The sequence below is a fragment of the Myxocyprinus asiaticus genome, chromosome 5 (assembly GCF_019703515.2).
Source record: "Myxocyprinus asiaticus isolate MX2 ecotype Aquarium Trade chromosome 5, UBuf_Myxa_2, whole genome shotgun sequence".
Lineage (NCBI taxonomy): Eukaryota > Metazoa > Chordata > Actinopteri > Cypriniformes > Catostomidae > Myxocyprinus > Myxocyprinus asiaticus.
This window is the reverse complement of record NC_059348.1, coordinates 12,636,550-12,650,519: the sequence shown is the minus strand read 5'-3', so window position 1 is coordinate 12,650,519 and position 13,970 is coordinate 12,636,550. Positions and strand designations below refer to the sequence as shown.

General features: G+C 37.6%; 1 protein-coding gene across 1 annotated transcript in view; it reads left to right on the top strand.

The window, feature by feature from the left end:
* The first annotated feature begins 4,941 nt into the window (after nucleotides 1-4,941).
* The window catches only part of LOC127440958 (protein Wnt-3a), a 28,144-nt gene continuing 19,115 nt past the window's right edge, over nucleotides 4,942-13,970 (top strand). The window contains exon 1 of the mRNA XM_051698051.1: nucleotides 4,942-5,192. Coding sequence (XP_051554011.1) covers nucleotides 5,119-5,192 — 74 coding nt within the window. The 5' untranslated portion in view covers nucleotides 4,942-5,118. The remainder of the gene's footprint in view (nucleotides 5,193-13,970) is intronic.

Sequence of the window (13,970 nt, the reverse complement as noted above, 5' to 3'; positions counted from 1 at the left end):
AAAAATGTGCAATGTAAAGGCTGATGCTGAAAGATTGTGTATTTAAAAGCTTTGAAAACCAGAAAAACTGAGAGATTCTTGATTTAGTGCCACCCAAGGGTCTTAGCTGGCTGTTCCTTGAACTATGGACACTTTTGGCACTGTGGCTTTTTAGAAAATAAACACACATTTTACACTCTTTCTAGTTTATTTAATTTAACGATGTCCAACAGTATACACACACTTTGCAGGGGAATTCTGTCACTTTGTCTTTCGTTACTTTTCTGAAGCATCATTTTCGGAAACCAACAAATATAATTTCCAACCAGGGCCAGTACTAGAATGCGATCTTTGGGGGTGGGCTAGTGCTTTGTCCGTTTGGTGGGGGGGGTTATGGTGCCACTTTTTGCCATCCGACCAGTGGTTGTTTCCGTCCGACCATTTGGTGCATGGGGCATCAGAAGTTTCTGATGGGGACACAAGGAAATTTCAGGGAGTCAATGCCCTCCTAAGATTTATGATTATTGCACTCAGTTATGGTCTTATAAAATGCATTTCATATTTTAAGATTGAAAGTCTGAGTCTGGGTCCTGGGTTAAATAAAAACAAAGAAAAAATGATACACACTGTAAAAGGCATTTGACAAGTAGCAAAAATTCATGATGAAGGCATAGTAAAAAGTTTCCAAAACACTTTTAATGTGACCTTCATATAACAAAAAGGGGAAAAAAAGTTCTAATAGTTCTAATAAAAACCAACCCCTGGGACATAAAAAAAAAAAAAGCCCATGGTCGAAGAAACACCCAGTTATGCCTCTGTTTTATAATCATCTTGCTACATGTTACAGTGTGGTTTTACATTAACTAAAGTAATGTGCTACGGTATGTCTGCAGTAGCTCGGTAGCAAGAATTCCTGTTTATCTGCAGTCTATGTTACATGTAAATGGCCCAAATGTCAAGAAAAGGGGACGTTTTAGAGAAACTTTGTCAACAAGATCTGGTAGTCACGTTGGGTAACGAGGAAAAAGTGTGAAGGTTCACTAGGTTCAAACTCACCTGGGGGCAACATGTCATTAATCATATTCCATTCTCATGAATAATACCGCAGACAATCCGCAGTATACTGAAACCCCCGGCTAAAAAGCACCCTCACTCTCTTCAAGCTCTGTTAGCTGGACTCTGAAGCAGAACCTCAAACATTTCTGTCCCTCTTGCATTCCTCCTCCACCTCTGCAGCAGTGATATTGTGGGTTGGGCTGCAGCTGAAGTTGTTCATGAAATTTGAGTGTGTTTGGAGTGCTGACTCTGCCCGTGAGGTCATGATTACAACGAGTGGAAAAAATGCCTCTGCTCACACCTCTGCTGTCTCTTCTCCAGAGAAAACCTGCAAACACTCCCTGATGCACAGATGTTATTTTCACCTTACAAAACACCTTATGTAGTGCATTTAAACAGAGTATGTTTTTAGCATGACAAAAATATAAACTTCATAGAACTGATAATTAAATGCAACCCTCAAAGAAGCGGTCTTTTCACTGGATTTTGCACTGAAATCTGCATTACAACACATTAGTGTCTACAAAAAGTTCCAAAGTCCCCAAAGTCTCTAAATAAACTGCAATGAATTTGTTATACCAGGAGGGTGATGCTGTAAAGACATGATATTTCACAATACCTCATTAGGACAACACAATTCTTCCTTCCAAACATGACAGTTCGTGTTCAGGTTATTCATAGCTTATGGAACGTTCTGTGATGTTATGAACGTTAGCGCTTTTGTCTGTGTTGTAACGTGTGCTCGCCACTAGAGGGCAGTCCGATAATGTATTGGCGGACAGGTCGCTGTGTGTTGACAGGAAAAACGGACGCTTCAGTGAAAGCTGCACGATTTAGACACAACTCAGAGTGCCTGTGCCACCTGTGAGAAAGTTGCAAGCATGGTTATTACTTTTCTCACATTTTTATTTGATGATACTGAGTTATACTGTATATACAGTATATTAGTTATTTAAAGAGTCTGCTAAGCAGTTTCTATAGCCTAATGTAAGACTGCGTCTGCCGTTTAAAGGAATAGTTCACCAAAAAAGGAAAATTCTCTCATCATTTACTCACACTCATGCCATCCCAGATGTTTATGACTTACTTACTTCTGCAGAACACAAACGAAGATTTTTTTAGAAAAATATTTCAGCTCTGTAGGTCCATACAATGCAAGTGAATGGTGACCAGAACTTTGAAACTCCAAAAAGCACATAAAGGCAGCATAAAGGCAATCCATACGACTCCAGTGGTTTAAAGTCGGCATGAAATCAACATGGACCCTATTCATTTTATTAATGCACGTTACTTGTCTTATTGTGATCGATTCATTCATGCGTTGTTTTGCTATTTTGTGATTTATTTATTTATTGACATCGTAATCTTTAATCAGAATGTCATACCTTGCTCTTCTGGTGATATGGCTGACTCTTCTCTGCTGACGTATGCAAGTGCTAGTCAGTTTTAACCTTGCCCCTTCAAGAGTCCGTCATGTAAACAAACCGGGCTTCAGAGTAGCTAATGCAAAAATGAAGAGTTGTTTCTTCGGCTGTTTCCCAAACAAACCCTGTTCCCTACCCTGAACTACCTTGGTTATGGGCTCGCTGGCTTGAATTTACATTTTGAAGAAGGAAAAACTGCGAATTAGCTGTTGTGTTCAAGGCATTTAATGCATGAATGCTTCCAGAGGAGCTTATTCATAGTTTTTAATGCAGGCATTATTTGGAGGTGTCTCGGATTGTACAGCATGAGCAAGTGTTCTTTTTTCTCTTTAAATTTAGTGTATTGTGATTCAAAACGTAGTAATATTATGATCTTTTACTCGCTCGTTTCTTAATGACTACAGCCTTGTCGTAAGCAAAAACCGATAAGTGATGTGCTTTGTGGTTATGTATTAATGTTGTCGTTAGATCATTAGTGTGTTGAAATTATTGCTCAATTTTGCCGGTAACCAGTTCTGGTGTGATCAGCAAGGTGGAAGGGGTGTGTGTGTCGACTGCAAACTCCCATTCAGATTTGCCTCCATCATTCCGCTATGCAACGCCCACTTTTCACAATCCAATCAACAACTTGTGGATAAACTATAGTCCCTGGCCAACATTTTTTCTTGTTCGAAAAGCCGTTTAACTTGGAAATACGTCACAATAAGGAAGTAAAGTCGGTCGCAACTTCCAATTTAATGCTGACTTTAATTTATGTCTTCTGAAACGATCTAATCCATTTTGGGTGAGAACAGGCCAAAATATTACTCCTTTTTCAATGTACATCTTGCCATTGCAGTCTCTAGGCACGATTATGATTTCAAGCTCGATTACACGTCCTAGAGCTTGATGCTTGAACAGAGCACTAGATGGTGCAAGGAAGTGTAATTGAGCTTGAAATCATGATCGCCAAGGAGACAGTTGATGTCAAGATTTATAGTGAAAAAGGAGTTATATTTTGGTCTGTTCTCACCCAAAATGGATTAGATCGCTTCAGAAGATATGGATTTAACCACTAGAGTCGTTTGGATTACTTTATGCTGCCTTTATGTACTTTTGGAGCTTCATGTTTTGGTCACCATTCACTTGCATTGATAGAACCTACAGAGCTGAAATATTCATATAAAAATCTTCATTTGTGTTCTGCAGAAGAAAGAAAGTGGGTGAGTATATGATGAGAGAATTTTATTTTTTTTGGGTGAATTGTCCCTTTAATGTTTTCTGCTGCTCATCGCCACTATATGGAGATATATGCAACAGAAATTTGTTATTTTCAAACTTTGACTCCGCTATTTAAACTTTAGCGTATTTTAGTCGCAATCCTTCATTTAATTAGAAAATGAACGCGGTTTTTAATGAACGCATGAGAAAATGAGTGAATGAATGAATTGCATATTATTTATCAAACAATGAGTCATTTATAAAGAATATTTGAACACATTCTGAGGTAAAACGTGACATCATAATAGGCCTAGTGAACGTGATATACGTGTTTAATTTTACATTATTTGACGTAAACACGTCAAATGTTTTTTTATGAAAAATTAACATTACAAATAAATAATATTAATTTATATTCAAGAATATTTCTGCCAATTTGGAAAAGTTCATTATACATTCATTCGGGATTTATTTTTCTCGTTATTGTAGTAAGTAATTTCCCATTATGACAAAATATGCAGTCTCATATAATAGTTGATATATAGTTAATAATTTAATTATGTTTTTATGGTTAATAGTCGGAAAGAATTCTCCTAATAGATTAAAAAAAAATGTATATGATAGGGAGAATGAATGATTCATTCATCTGGTAGGCATGTAGATATTTTTGACTATTACTAGAGCTCTCCATTTGATCTAGATAAAGCACCTGTTCCACCACAATTCGCATCTGATCAGGTGTGAGTCGGGGATCAATGAATATCAATATACAGGCTGAATACACGTTCAATCGGAAACTTTGAGGAATTTACACTGAAACTTGTAGAAACAGAGTTGGAGAACAATTAAACCATAGATAAATTAAACATATTCATTTGTGACTTTCTGTTATTATTTTTAATAACAAAATAGTTAACAAAATTCATGATCTCAACAAAACGAAAGAGGCAATACTGAAAGAAAAACTAACACAAGGCATGCAAGCAATTCACACGTTTTCATTTTTGCATATGAGGGGCTTCAAGCCAGGGGGTGAAATCCGGACAGGTTGTTATAGCTACCCAATCCACAGGGGTTCCCCCCCACCAACCCCCCCCCCCCCCACCACCCTTAAACAACCTTATATATATATATAACACACAAAGCCAATAACTATTAAATCGCTGTCCTGAGCATGCCCCTCATTCCAGTTCAGGCTGACTGACTGAGTGACTGTATCATCAGAATTTCCCCCGTGGCAAAAGCCTCTGATTGGGTCCGAACGCAAAGCTGCTTTCAACTTTAATATGTGCCTCATGAGCGCGCACAGGAGTCTGCAGTAGGATTATCGGAGAGAATTATCGCTCATCATCACCTTGTGTTTTCTCATTGACAAACGCGGGCGAGTGTGTGTGCGTGCATGAGTGTGTGCGTGAGTGCGTGTGCGGGTCTGTTGAAGCCAACTTTGATATATTGAAGGATGATATATCTTGGATATTTCCTCTTTCTTTTTACTGGGCTCACGCGTGTCATGGCAAGCTACCCAATATGGTGGTAAGTTTTTTGTTTACTTTTTTTATTTTTTATTTATTTTTTTTACTTTTTTAACCTTTTTCTGTGAAATACAATGAGGTATGTATTCCCCACAATGTATGACCAGCATTCAACTTGACAATGATTTGGGGAAATTTTCAGAAAGTGTCTATGACGTCAGCTGTCAACAATACAGGTATTAAAAAGATGATTAAAGTAAATTTGATGATCATCAGGGTCCAAATGGAGCTTGACAACTATCTGTCTGTCTGTCTGTCTGTCTGTCTGTCTGTCTGTCTTGCACCTGTTAATATTTTTGTGAGCACCTTAAAATTAAATTGCAGGGTAAACCTGCAATTTTTTTTATCAAGAATGGCCTTTGATTTGTGTAAAAAAAAAAATAAATAAAAAAAATTCATTATTAATGTATTATTTTCAACTATTTAAAAAAAAATGTATAAAATAAAATAAAAATGAATTTTTGTTGTTGATGATTTCGTGACAAGGTGGATGTCAAACTCTTTCAAATATCCTGAATAAATAAATAAATGAATTAATATTATATTTGTGCAACCTGTCATTCAACACCGATCGATGTTGTTAATGTAGCTGTTTAATTAGTTTCTTTTGTCAGAGGTAAGCTTTCTGAATTAGTTTAGAATTATTGTATATTCGACACTGCATGATTTGAATTATTTTGGTTTAAGCAAAACCCTTGTAAAAATACAAATAAAAAAGCAAATCAAATAGGTTACCGCATCTGAGGAGGTTAGACGTATTTTAAAGGCCTTTAGACTCTCTAACTGATTGTTAAGAATATTGTGACAAATTGTTTTTATTATCTGAGGCCATATTTAATCAAATTCAATAAATGTACATTTCTCCTATAACTATACCTTCAGAATTGTGTAAAAATCTCACACAATTACATTGCAGAACTGACACATATCCAACATTCAAGCAGTTTTCAAGAACCTCTCCACCAAATTAACTCACATACTTAAAAGGTAATTGTTTCAAGGAGGCAAGACAATAAAGCTGAGTTTTCTCAGTGGTTGTAAAAGCTGTAATTGAGAAGGTCATTAGTCACAGTCCAGGCAACTCTTTTTAGATAATTGTTGTCTGTCTGACCTTGTTGAGTCTTTAAAAGCTGAAAGTGAGAAGAGCATCCAGAAATGTATTGCTTATTATGGGTAGCCAACGCAGGGGTGCGCAGGACACAAGTACTACCATCATGATATAAACTAACAATCAAGAAAAACCTATCAACCAATTGAGGTATAAAGCTATAACCATTAATAAATACAATCAAGCTGTTTATTTATTGCCTCTGGAGTTGCTCGTTTTTCCACAGTCAATTAAAGACAGGTTCGAGGGGAAATCTGAGAGTTTAGACGTATCAAAAAGTGTCTTGTTTGACTGGGACAAACCAAAGCTGTTTCTTACTTATTTATTAATATGTTACTTTTTTGCTATTGCAAGATTTGCTATCTCATCTTGTTCAAAGACGCAAAAACTAACTGAATGTTATTCTGGCTGGTTAAATTCTTCAATTGGTAGAATTTGGCACTAGAAACACCAATACCATAGTTTCGATTATTATACAATAAATGTAAAGCAATCAAATACATGAAGCATTCTCATATATAAATATAACCATTTACTTACACGGTTTATGAGTGCTAGATTTAATTCTTAGGTAGATTTATCCCAGGTAACAAGTGCAATAAGAAACTTTCAATTTCCCCTCACAGAAACGACGTGCGTCAAAACATATTTACATCACTGGGCAATTTAACTCACAAGGGTGGCCTGCGGTTCTCTAGTTGAGAGAGTTATGTGATGTGATATGATAACCTGCAGCCTTGCTAGAGCTGTGGCGAATGTGCTTATACCGTAAGGCTGGTAATCACTATGCACAGAAGCTTGAAAGCAAGCCATATTGCTATAACAAGGAACTCTTGACCGTTTTAGTTTGTTCATGGTGTAATTTTACATCTATCACCTGGACAACAGCTTACCCACAACCTAATTTAGCAATTTGATTTGTACCGGTGTGAAGGCAGCCGTGGAGCAGGTTATTGATAAGGATGTGAATCATTAGCAATTTAACAATTTTGGTTCCATTTTAGATGCCACTCTGGTTATTTTATAGTTCCATTACACATTCATTTAGTACTTGAAGAAGCGCCCACCTTTTGAATGTGAACCGTTTTGGTTTGGAATTTACCGATTTTGGTTCCGATTAATCTTAATGTTTCCGGTTCCTTAACAATTCTGGTACAGATTCATTTAGCACTTGAAGAAGAGCCCTCTTTGGTATGTGAACAATTTTATTTTAGTATGGAATTTAATGATTTGGGTTCTGATTCCACCTATGATTCTGGTTCCTGAACAATTCTGTTACAGATTCTTTTAATATTTGAAGAAGAGCTCACCTTCAGAATGTGAAAAATTTTATTTGGGAATTTAAAGATTTTGGTTCCAAGTCCATTTCATGTTTTATTTCCATAACCATTCGACTACACATTCTTGTAGTACTTGAAGAAGAACCCCTCTTCGGAATGTGAACAATTTTAGTTTAGAATTTTACGATTTTGGTCCCGATTTGACTTAACTCTGGTTCCTTCATTTCATTTAATATTCTTTTAGCACTTGAAAAAGAGCCCTGCTTTGGTATGAGTATCTGTACTTACACATTGTTAAGTATATGATAAACCAATCGATAACACTGATTGAAGTTTCACAGCCCCTAAGTACACGTCACAGTAACAGTTCTTGGTTGATTTTGAGTTGGACATGATAAAAGTAATGACTTGTGGTTCAGTGAGTAAGTCAAGATTCACTCCAAATGATTCAGCGAATGAGCGAATGACTGATTGAAAGCAATAACTCATGACTTTGAGACTTTTTAACCAATCATTAAACCATCTAACCAGTGAGGACAACGCAATAGAAAGATGTGTTTTCTATTTGCTGCCTTTAAATTATTTCTCTTTCATCACAATCGCTTCAGACCGCAAGCTCACAACTCAGCTAAAATATAATTTCTTGCGCCATGGCTCTTTAGATTGAGTAGCGGTGTAGGAGACACTGTAGTTTAGCGCGGTGTTCCATCTACACTGGCCGAAGAATGCAGACAACTAAGAACAGATAACGGAGATGAACATCATTAAAAATATTGGAATATTTAAAAAAATAGAACCAGTTCTGAATAAGAAGTTATTGGCAATGGGGCATGAATGGAGAGCTAAGACAGGTTCATGGCTTCCTGGATCTCCGCATGACATGGTGTTGCCTGACTGCACCCTACAACCTCCCCCCGCACTCCACCTTTAAAGATAAATACCTGGAGGTGAAAGCTTGCCGCACATTCCTTCTCCCAAACACTTCTCTCTTGATGTCAAAGTCGACTCTGTGGCCCCGGGGCCTACAAGTAAAGTGGTAATTCAGAGGTGCACTTGCTTGGGCTTGCTGAAATATGCATTAAAACCTAGACTGGATACACTTCAGATGAAAAGTGAGCAAAAATATATAATACTCCACAGAAAAGGGAATGCTCATTTCTGCCCCTTTGTCTTTTAATTACCCCAGTTTAAGAGATTTGGGTTAAGCAAAGATGGAAATGTTCTATAAGGTTAAGGATGGATGTCAATTCCACTTAATTATAATTTACTTTATTTGACAATTATAATATTCTAATTTTTTATTACTATTATTAGTAATACTTTACAGTAAGGTTCCATTCGTTATCATTAGTTAATGCATTAGGTTGGTTGTTTTTTAAATGTACGTAGTTAGGTGATCATTAAACTATAGTAAAACATAATATGCATATGATGTTTTTATTGTTGTAGTTTGATGTAGTTCTCGCAGTAATTAACAATAGGTTATTCTTTTTAGTTATTGTACACTTCAACATTAAAGTAATTGGTATTGGTTATAAAATATAGGTACGGTATCTGTTGATCTTCTACAGTAACATCAGTACAGTGATTTCAGAACATTCAGGAGCTCATAGTGCCTAAGTCACAATACATAGTGCCCAAAATGTGAAGATGGTCCTTTAGGTACCACTGTCAGAATTCAACTGTGTTGTGTTTGGAGGGCCTGGTTTCTCTGTTCTTACTGATTTGATCTCAATTTCATGTGCTACGCCAGATGAGAGGGGTAGACACACACCCAAGACAGCTGAGCGTGAGGACTGTCACTGATACACCTGTTCGCCTCACTCAGCGCTGGTGACGTCTCGAATTCATCAGCTTCTGGCAGAGCACAATAACACAGTATGAGGTGGTGATTTTAGCCGTCAGCAGAGCCTATTAATTATCACTTTATTCTTGACTGCAGTCTACCTGAGGGCTGTCCACACATGAAAAGAAATCTTTGCTCACAAACCGTTTGTCTGCTAAAAAAACAAAAACAAAAAAAAAACATTGAAACGGACAGTTCTGGCTCTCAGTGGCGATTTCTCAGGGCCAGCAAAGCCTTCTCTGCTGGCCTAACATGCCAAATAAATAAATATTTTGAACCTTTCATTCTCAATCACCTTTTTACCTATGTATTTTTGATCGCTTTCCACTCTTAATTAATCTACAAACAAATAGAGAAAAACAAAAAGTTTATCCAGTCAGAATTTATTCCTTGATGCTTACAAGCGAAGTGTGACAACTGTTTCACAAATCACATGCCCGAAGAAGCACGTGAGTCTGAGCTCCACCCCCTCAGGCCTTCAGAATTTCCAAAGAATTCCTCAACAGTGCAAATGAATGAGCAACTAAATTCAGAATGTCCGATTCATCAGCCAGTCAGAATTATTTATTTGTTCTTGGTGGGTGTGATCTTTAGGATATGTCCCGGTCCGAGGCCTTCTAGCTGGCCTTGAGTGACGTAATCACGCTTTAAGTGATGTACGTAATTCAAGAGGGAAAAGTGTAAGATTAAGCTGTCTGAAGAGTCAGCTGTCATTACTGCCACTATTGCCATTGAGAAAGAGATCCTTATGGATTTAAAAACAGGAGATGTGGAGGCCTGGGTAGCTCAGTGGTAAAAGACGTTGGCTACCACCCCTGGAGTTCACTAGTTTGAATCCCAGGGCGTGCTGAGTGACTCCAGCCAGGTCTCCTAAGCAACCAAATTGGCCTGGTTGCTAGGGAGGGTAGAGTCACATGGGGTAACCTCCTCGTGGTCACTATAATGTGGTTCGTTCTCAGTGGGGCACATGGTGAGTTGAGCGCGGATGCCGCGGTGGGTGGCGTGAAGCCTCCACATGCGCTATGTCTCCGTGGCAACACACTCAACAAGCCACGTGATAAGATGCGTGGGTAGATTTTTCTCAGACGCGGAGGCAACTAGGATTCGTCCTCCGCCACCCGGATTGAGGCAAATCACTACGCGACCACGAGGACTTAAAAGCGCACTGGGAAGTGGGCATTCCAAATTGGGTGAAAAAGGGGAAAAATAAAAATAAAAAAAATAATAAAAAAAACAGGAGATGTTCTGCATGACCGTGTGATTGCTTAATTTATTAATCAGGAAAGGAGGACTGATTTTCACTTCAAGTAAATTGGTAAATGCTTTTTGCATTGTTATAGCAACATCAGGAGTTTTCTAAGTGTAAATTAGGCTGCTTGAGCATTCAGTGTCGGATCAAGTTTTGAAAAGTTGTGCGGCGTTCCATTCAACTCAGAAAGTCAGATTTTACAACTTCCTACTAGGAAAAGTGCAATGGAATGCATCTTTAAGTCAGAATTAAAACTTGTAGGCTTGTGCACAAATTCTCAACTCCGATTTCACCGAGATACAGGGGCATGATGTCACACAAACATGTCGACACTCAGGGAGATATACAAAGTGATAAACATTCACTTAATTAAGTAATATCAATAAATGAGTTTGTTTCCACATTACATTATATTAAAGCTTGTTTAACAAACTCCTGCTGAAACAGGTGTTTAAAACATTATAATCTCTTTTGATAATCGTACACCTGACGCACAAATGCTAGCGCTGCAGCATTGTTTATCAGTTGGGTTGCTAGGAGACATCTTTAATGAGAGTCAAGCCCCTGCTAAATTAAACGGGAGCGTTGCAGTTCCGAATATCGGGGAATGGAATGCAATTATGGTCGGAGATATCAAGTAGGAATATCCCTCCTCCAACTTGAATGGAACGCAGCATAACCGTGTACCCTGACGAAACGAAATTTATTGCAAGCAACATTTAAATCGCAAATATTATTAGATAGATTTTTCCAGGTATTTTATACCTCCTTGGTAGATTCATATGAAAAATTATGATTTTTGAATGTCTGTTTGGGAGATGTTCATTTCACAAAACAGTCATGTTGCAGTTAAAATTAGGCTTGCTTGAGCATCAAGTGTCGTTTCAAGTTCTGGCTTTCATGCGTGGACGTGTTTTTAAAATGTCAATTGGTATTATTAGTTAGCTGTGACATAATGTATGATGCCCAAAGGCTTAGGGTGTCTTATTCATTGTGAAACTGTGTTTTCTTAATGGCATGAATCACACTGAAGGCCTAGACTTTAAATGCACGGCCCACCACTGCTGGCTCTAGAATCCACGATGGAAGCTGCCATAAAACAGCCATTATACACAAACCTGTGACCACCAAATCTAATTCCATGTTAATGTAAGCAGCTCCTGGTAAGGATAATGAACTATAGTACTTGAGTATATTACAGTGACTTAAGCTTAATCATGGCTCAACTGAATAAAATTAATGTAATACACAGCCTCTCATGGCTTATTGGGTAAATCTCACATGTAGTAGTCATATTTCACCTCAAAACATGGGCATAGCCAGAAAATTACATATGGATGGGCCAAATTTTTCACCCAAATTTTTCTTCTCCAAATTTTCCTTAGCAACAGAAAGGGGGCGCATTCAAACAGTTCTTTCACATTTTGAGAAAGCAGAATTTATGCATTTGTAACTATTTTATCAATACATATTTGAAATAAAAAACAATCTCTAATATTCTGGTTGGGCCTGGGTCTAATCTGGCCTACTTTTGGCTATGCAGTGCCCCATTTATTATAAAAGAAATAAATGAATTTTCATACAAAATATATATTTTTAATAATTAAATAATAAAAAAAAAAACCTTTTATGCCTGTTTTCCTTTTACTGAAGAAAACAATGATATTGAAATCAAGTATTTATACATCGTGGTAGTATTTATTTTATTGTAATATATTTAGATTTAAATAAAAACAAAATCATTGTATTACAGTATTTTTTAAGTATTTAAAGTATTGAAAAATACTACAGTACAGTAATGAGAATCTTGCAAGATGTCCCGTGCTACTGGTTTGAGAGGCTACTTGGCCCCAGAGGCAAAGGACTGACAAAGGCTAAGAAGAGGTCAAATTTTAAAAGGAGTTACTTAGTGAACAAATCCTCATTGTTTTGCTACACCCTGCTGGATGGGGTTTGGATGTTCTCTCGGGCCAGTTTCATTCAAGTTTCCTCTTGTTCTGCACTTGCTTAGTGCTTACAGTAAAATCCAGATTCAGATTAAGCTCTACACAGAGAAATATGTAAAAAAGGCTGACTCATAGCTTAATCATGTCAATGATCGACTTAACTCAAAGCATGTTCTCTATAACCTATTGAAGTCAACCAAGACATGAGCAGTCATAGAACGGATAGAAGTTCTTAGTTGCTTAGCTATGCCTTGCATGTGTACTTTTTTGTCCTATACATGGTCGGACTCCTTAGGACAGAGTACTTTCTGCAGAAGTTTAGAAAATACTAATGTACAATGACACCCAATGAAATTTGTATTGGCCAACAAGGTTGATCTAAGGGCGTTTCTACTGTAGAGATTTTGTTGCTTGTCAGATGCAGTTTGGCTGATGCGAAAACATTTTCCAAAGTCAAGTGCGCATCAGCAAACCGTACCCGAGTCTGATTAAAATGTTAAAATCTTTTGAACTCCATTATTGTTCACAATTGATATCAAAGCAATCCATCCTAATTCATGGACAGGAACTGTTATTGATAATGTAAAATTAGCATCTCTGCATGGTCCTGATTTCTCAAAGTTGCTTATCTCCGAATAAGTTGCCCAAAGAGGGTAATTTTCATTCTTCGCAATGCACTTATCCACTGCAGACAAATGCAAGTGCCGTTCTGTGTGTGAAAAGTTTTGACGGTAAATACATCAGTATAAGCATGAAGTTGGCATCTTCTCCTTTTGAGAGGTTACCTTGTTACAACAGGTACAATGCTGCCTCTACTACTCCAACATTTACCGCACTTCAGAAAAAAAAGGAACCTGTGGGGGCAGGGGAAGGGCTGGAATCAAACTCTAATTCGGACCAAGCAATCAAATCAAGTGTGAAAACAGCCTTAGGCATCATCCATTTCCTTAACAGACAGAGATCCATAGCTTCCCCAACATAACAATGGATGAGAGGAAGTGTTGTGGAATGCAGTAGGCAGAGGAACTGGTTGGTGGCAGATCAGCTGATGAGGGAGTGTCGTAGTCTTTGTCACTGAGAGAGCCCTTCAGGTCTAATGACTGCTGGCCAGGGGTCAGTAAGGGTCCCGATTGTGGTGATTAGTAGTCAGACCATAACATAGGTTAACACACACACACATCTAATTGAGACTGCTCATAACTTTGCAGACATTTCTCTGCAAGTTGAAATGCAACAGTTAAAAAGAAAATGAGCAAGGCAGATATATCAAGTAGTCTGAGAGACTCGATATCTGCCAGTGCCAATAAATTAAAAAAAGTAAAAATCTTCCTATGCAGATAAAACGTGATG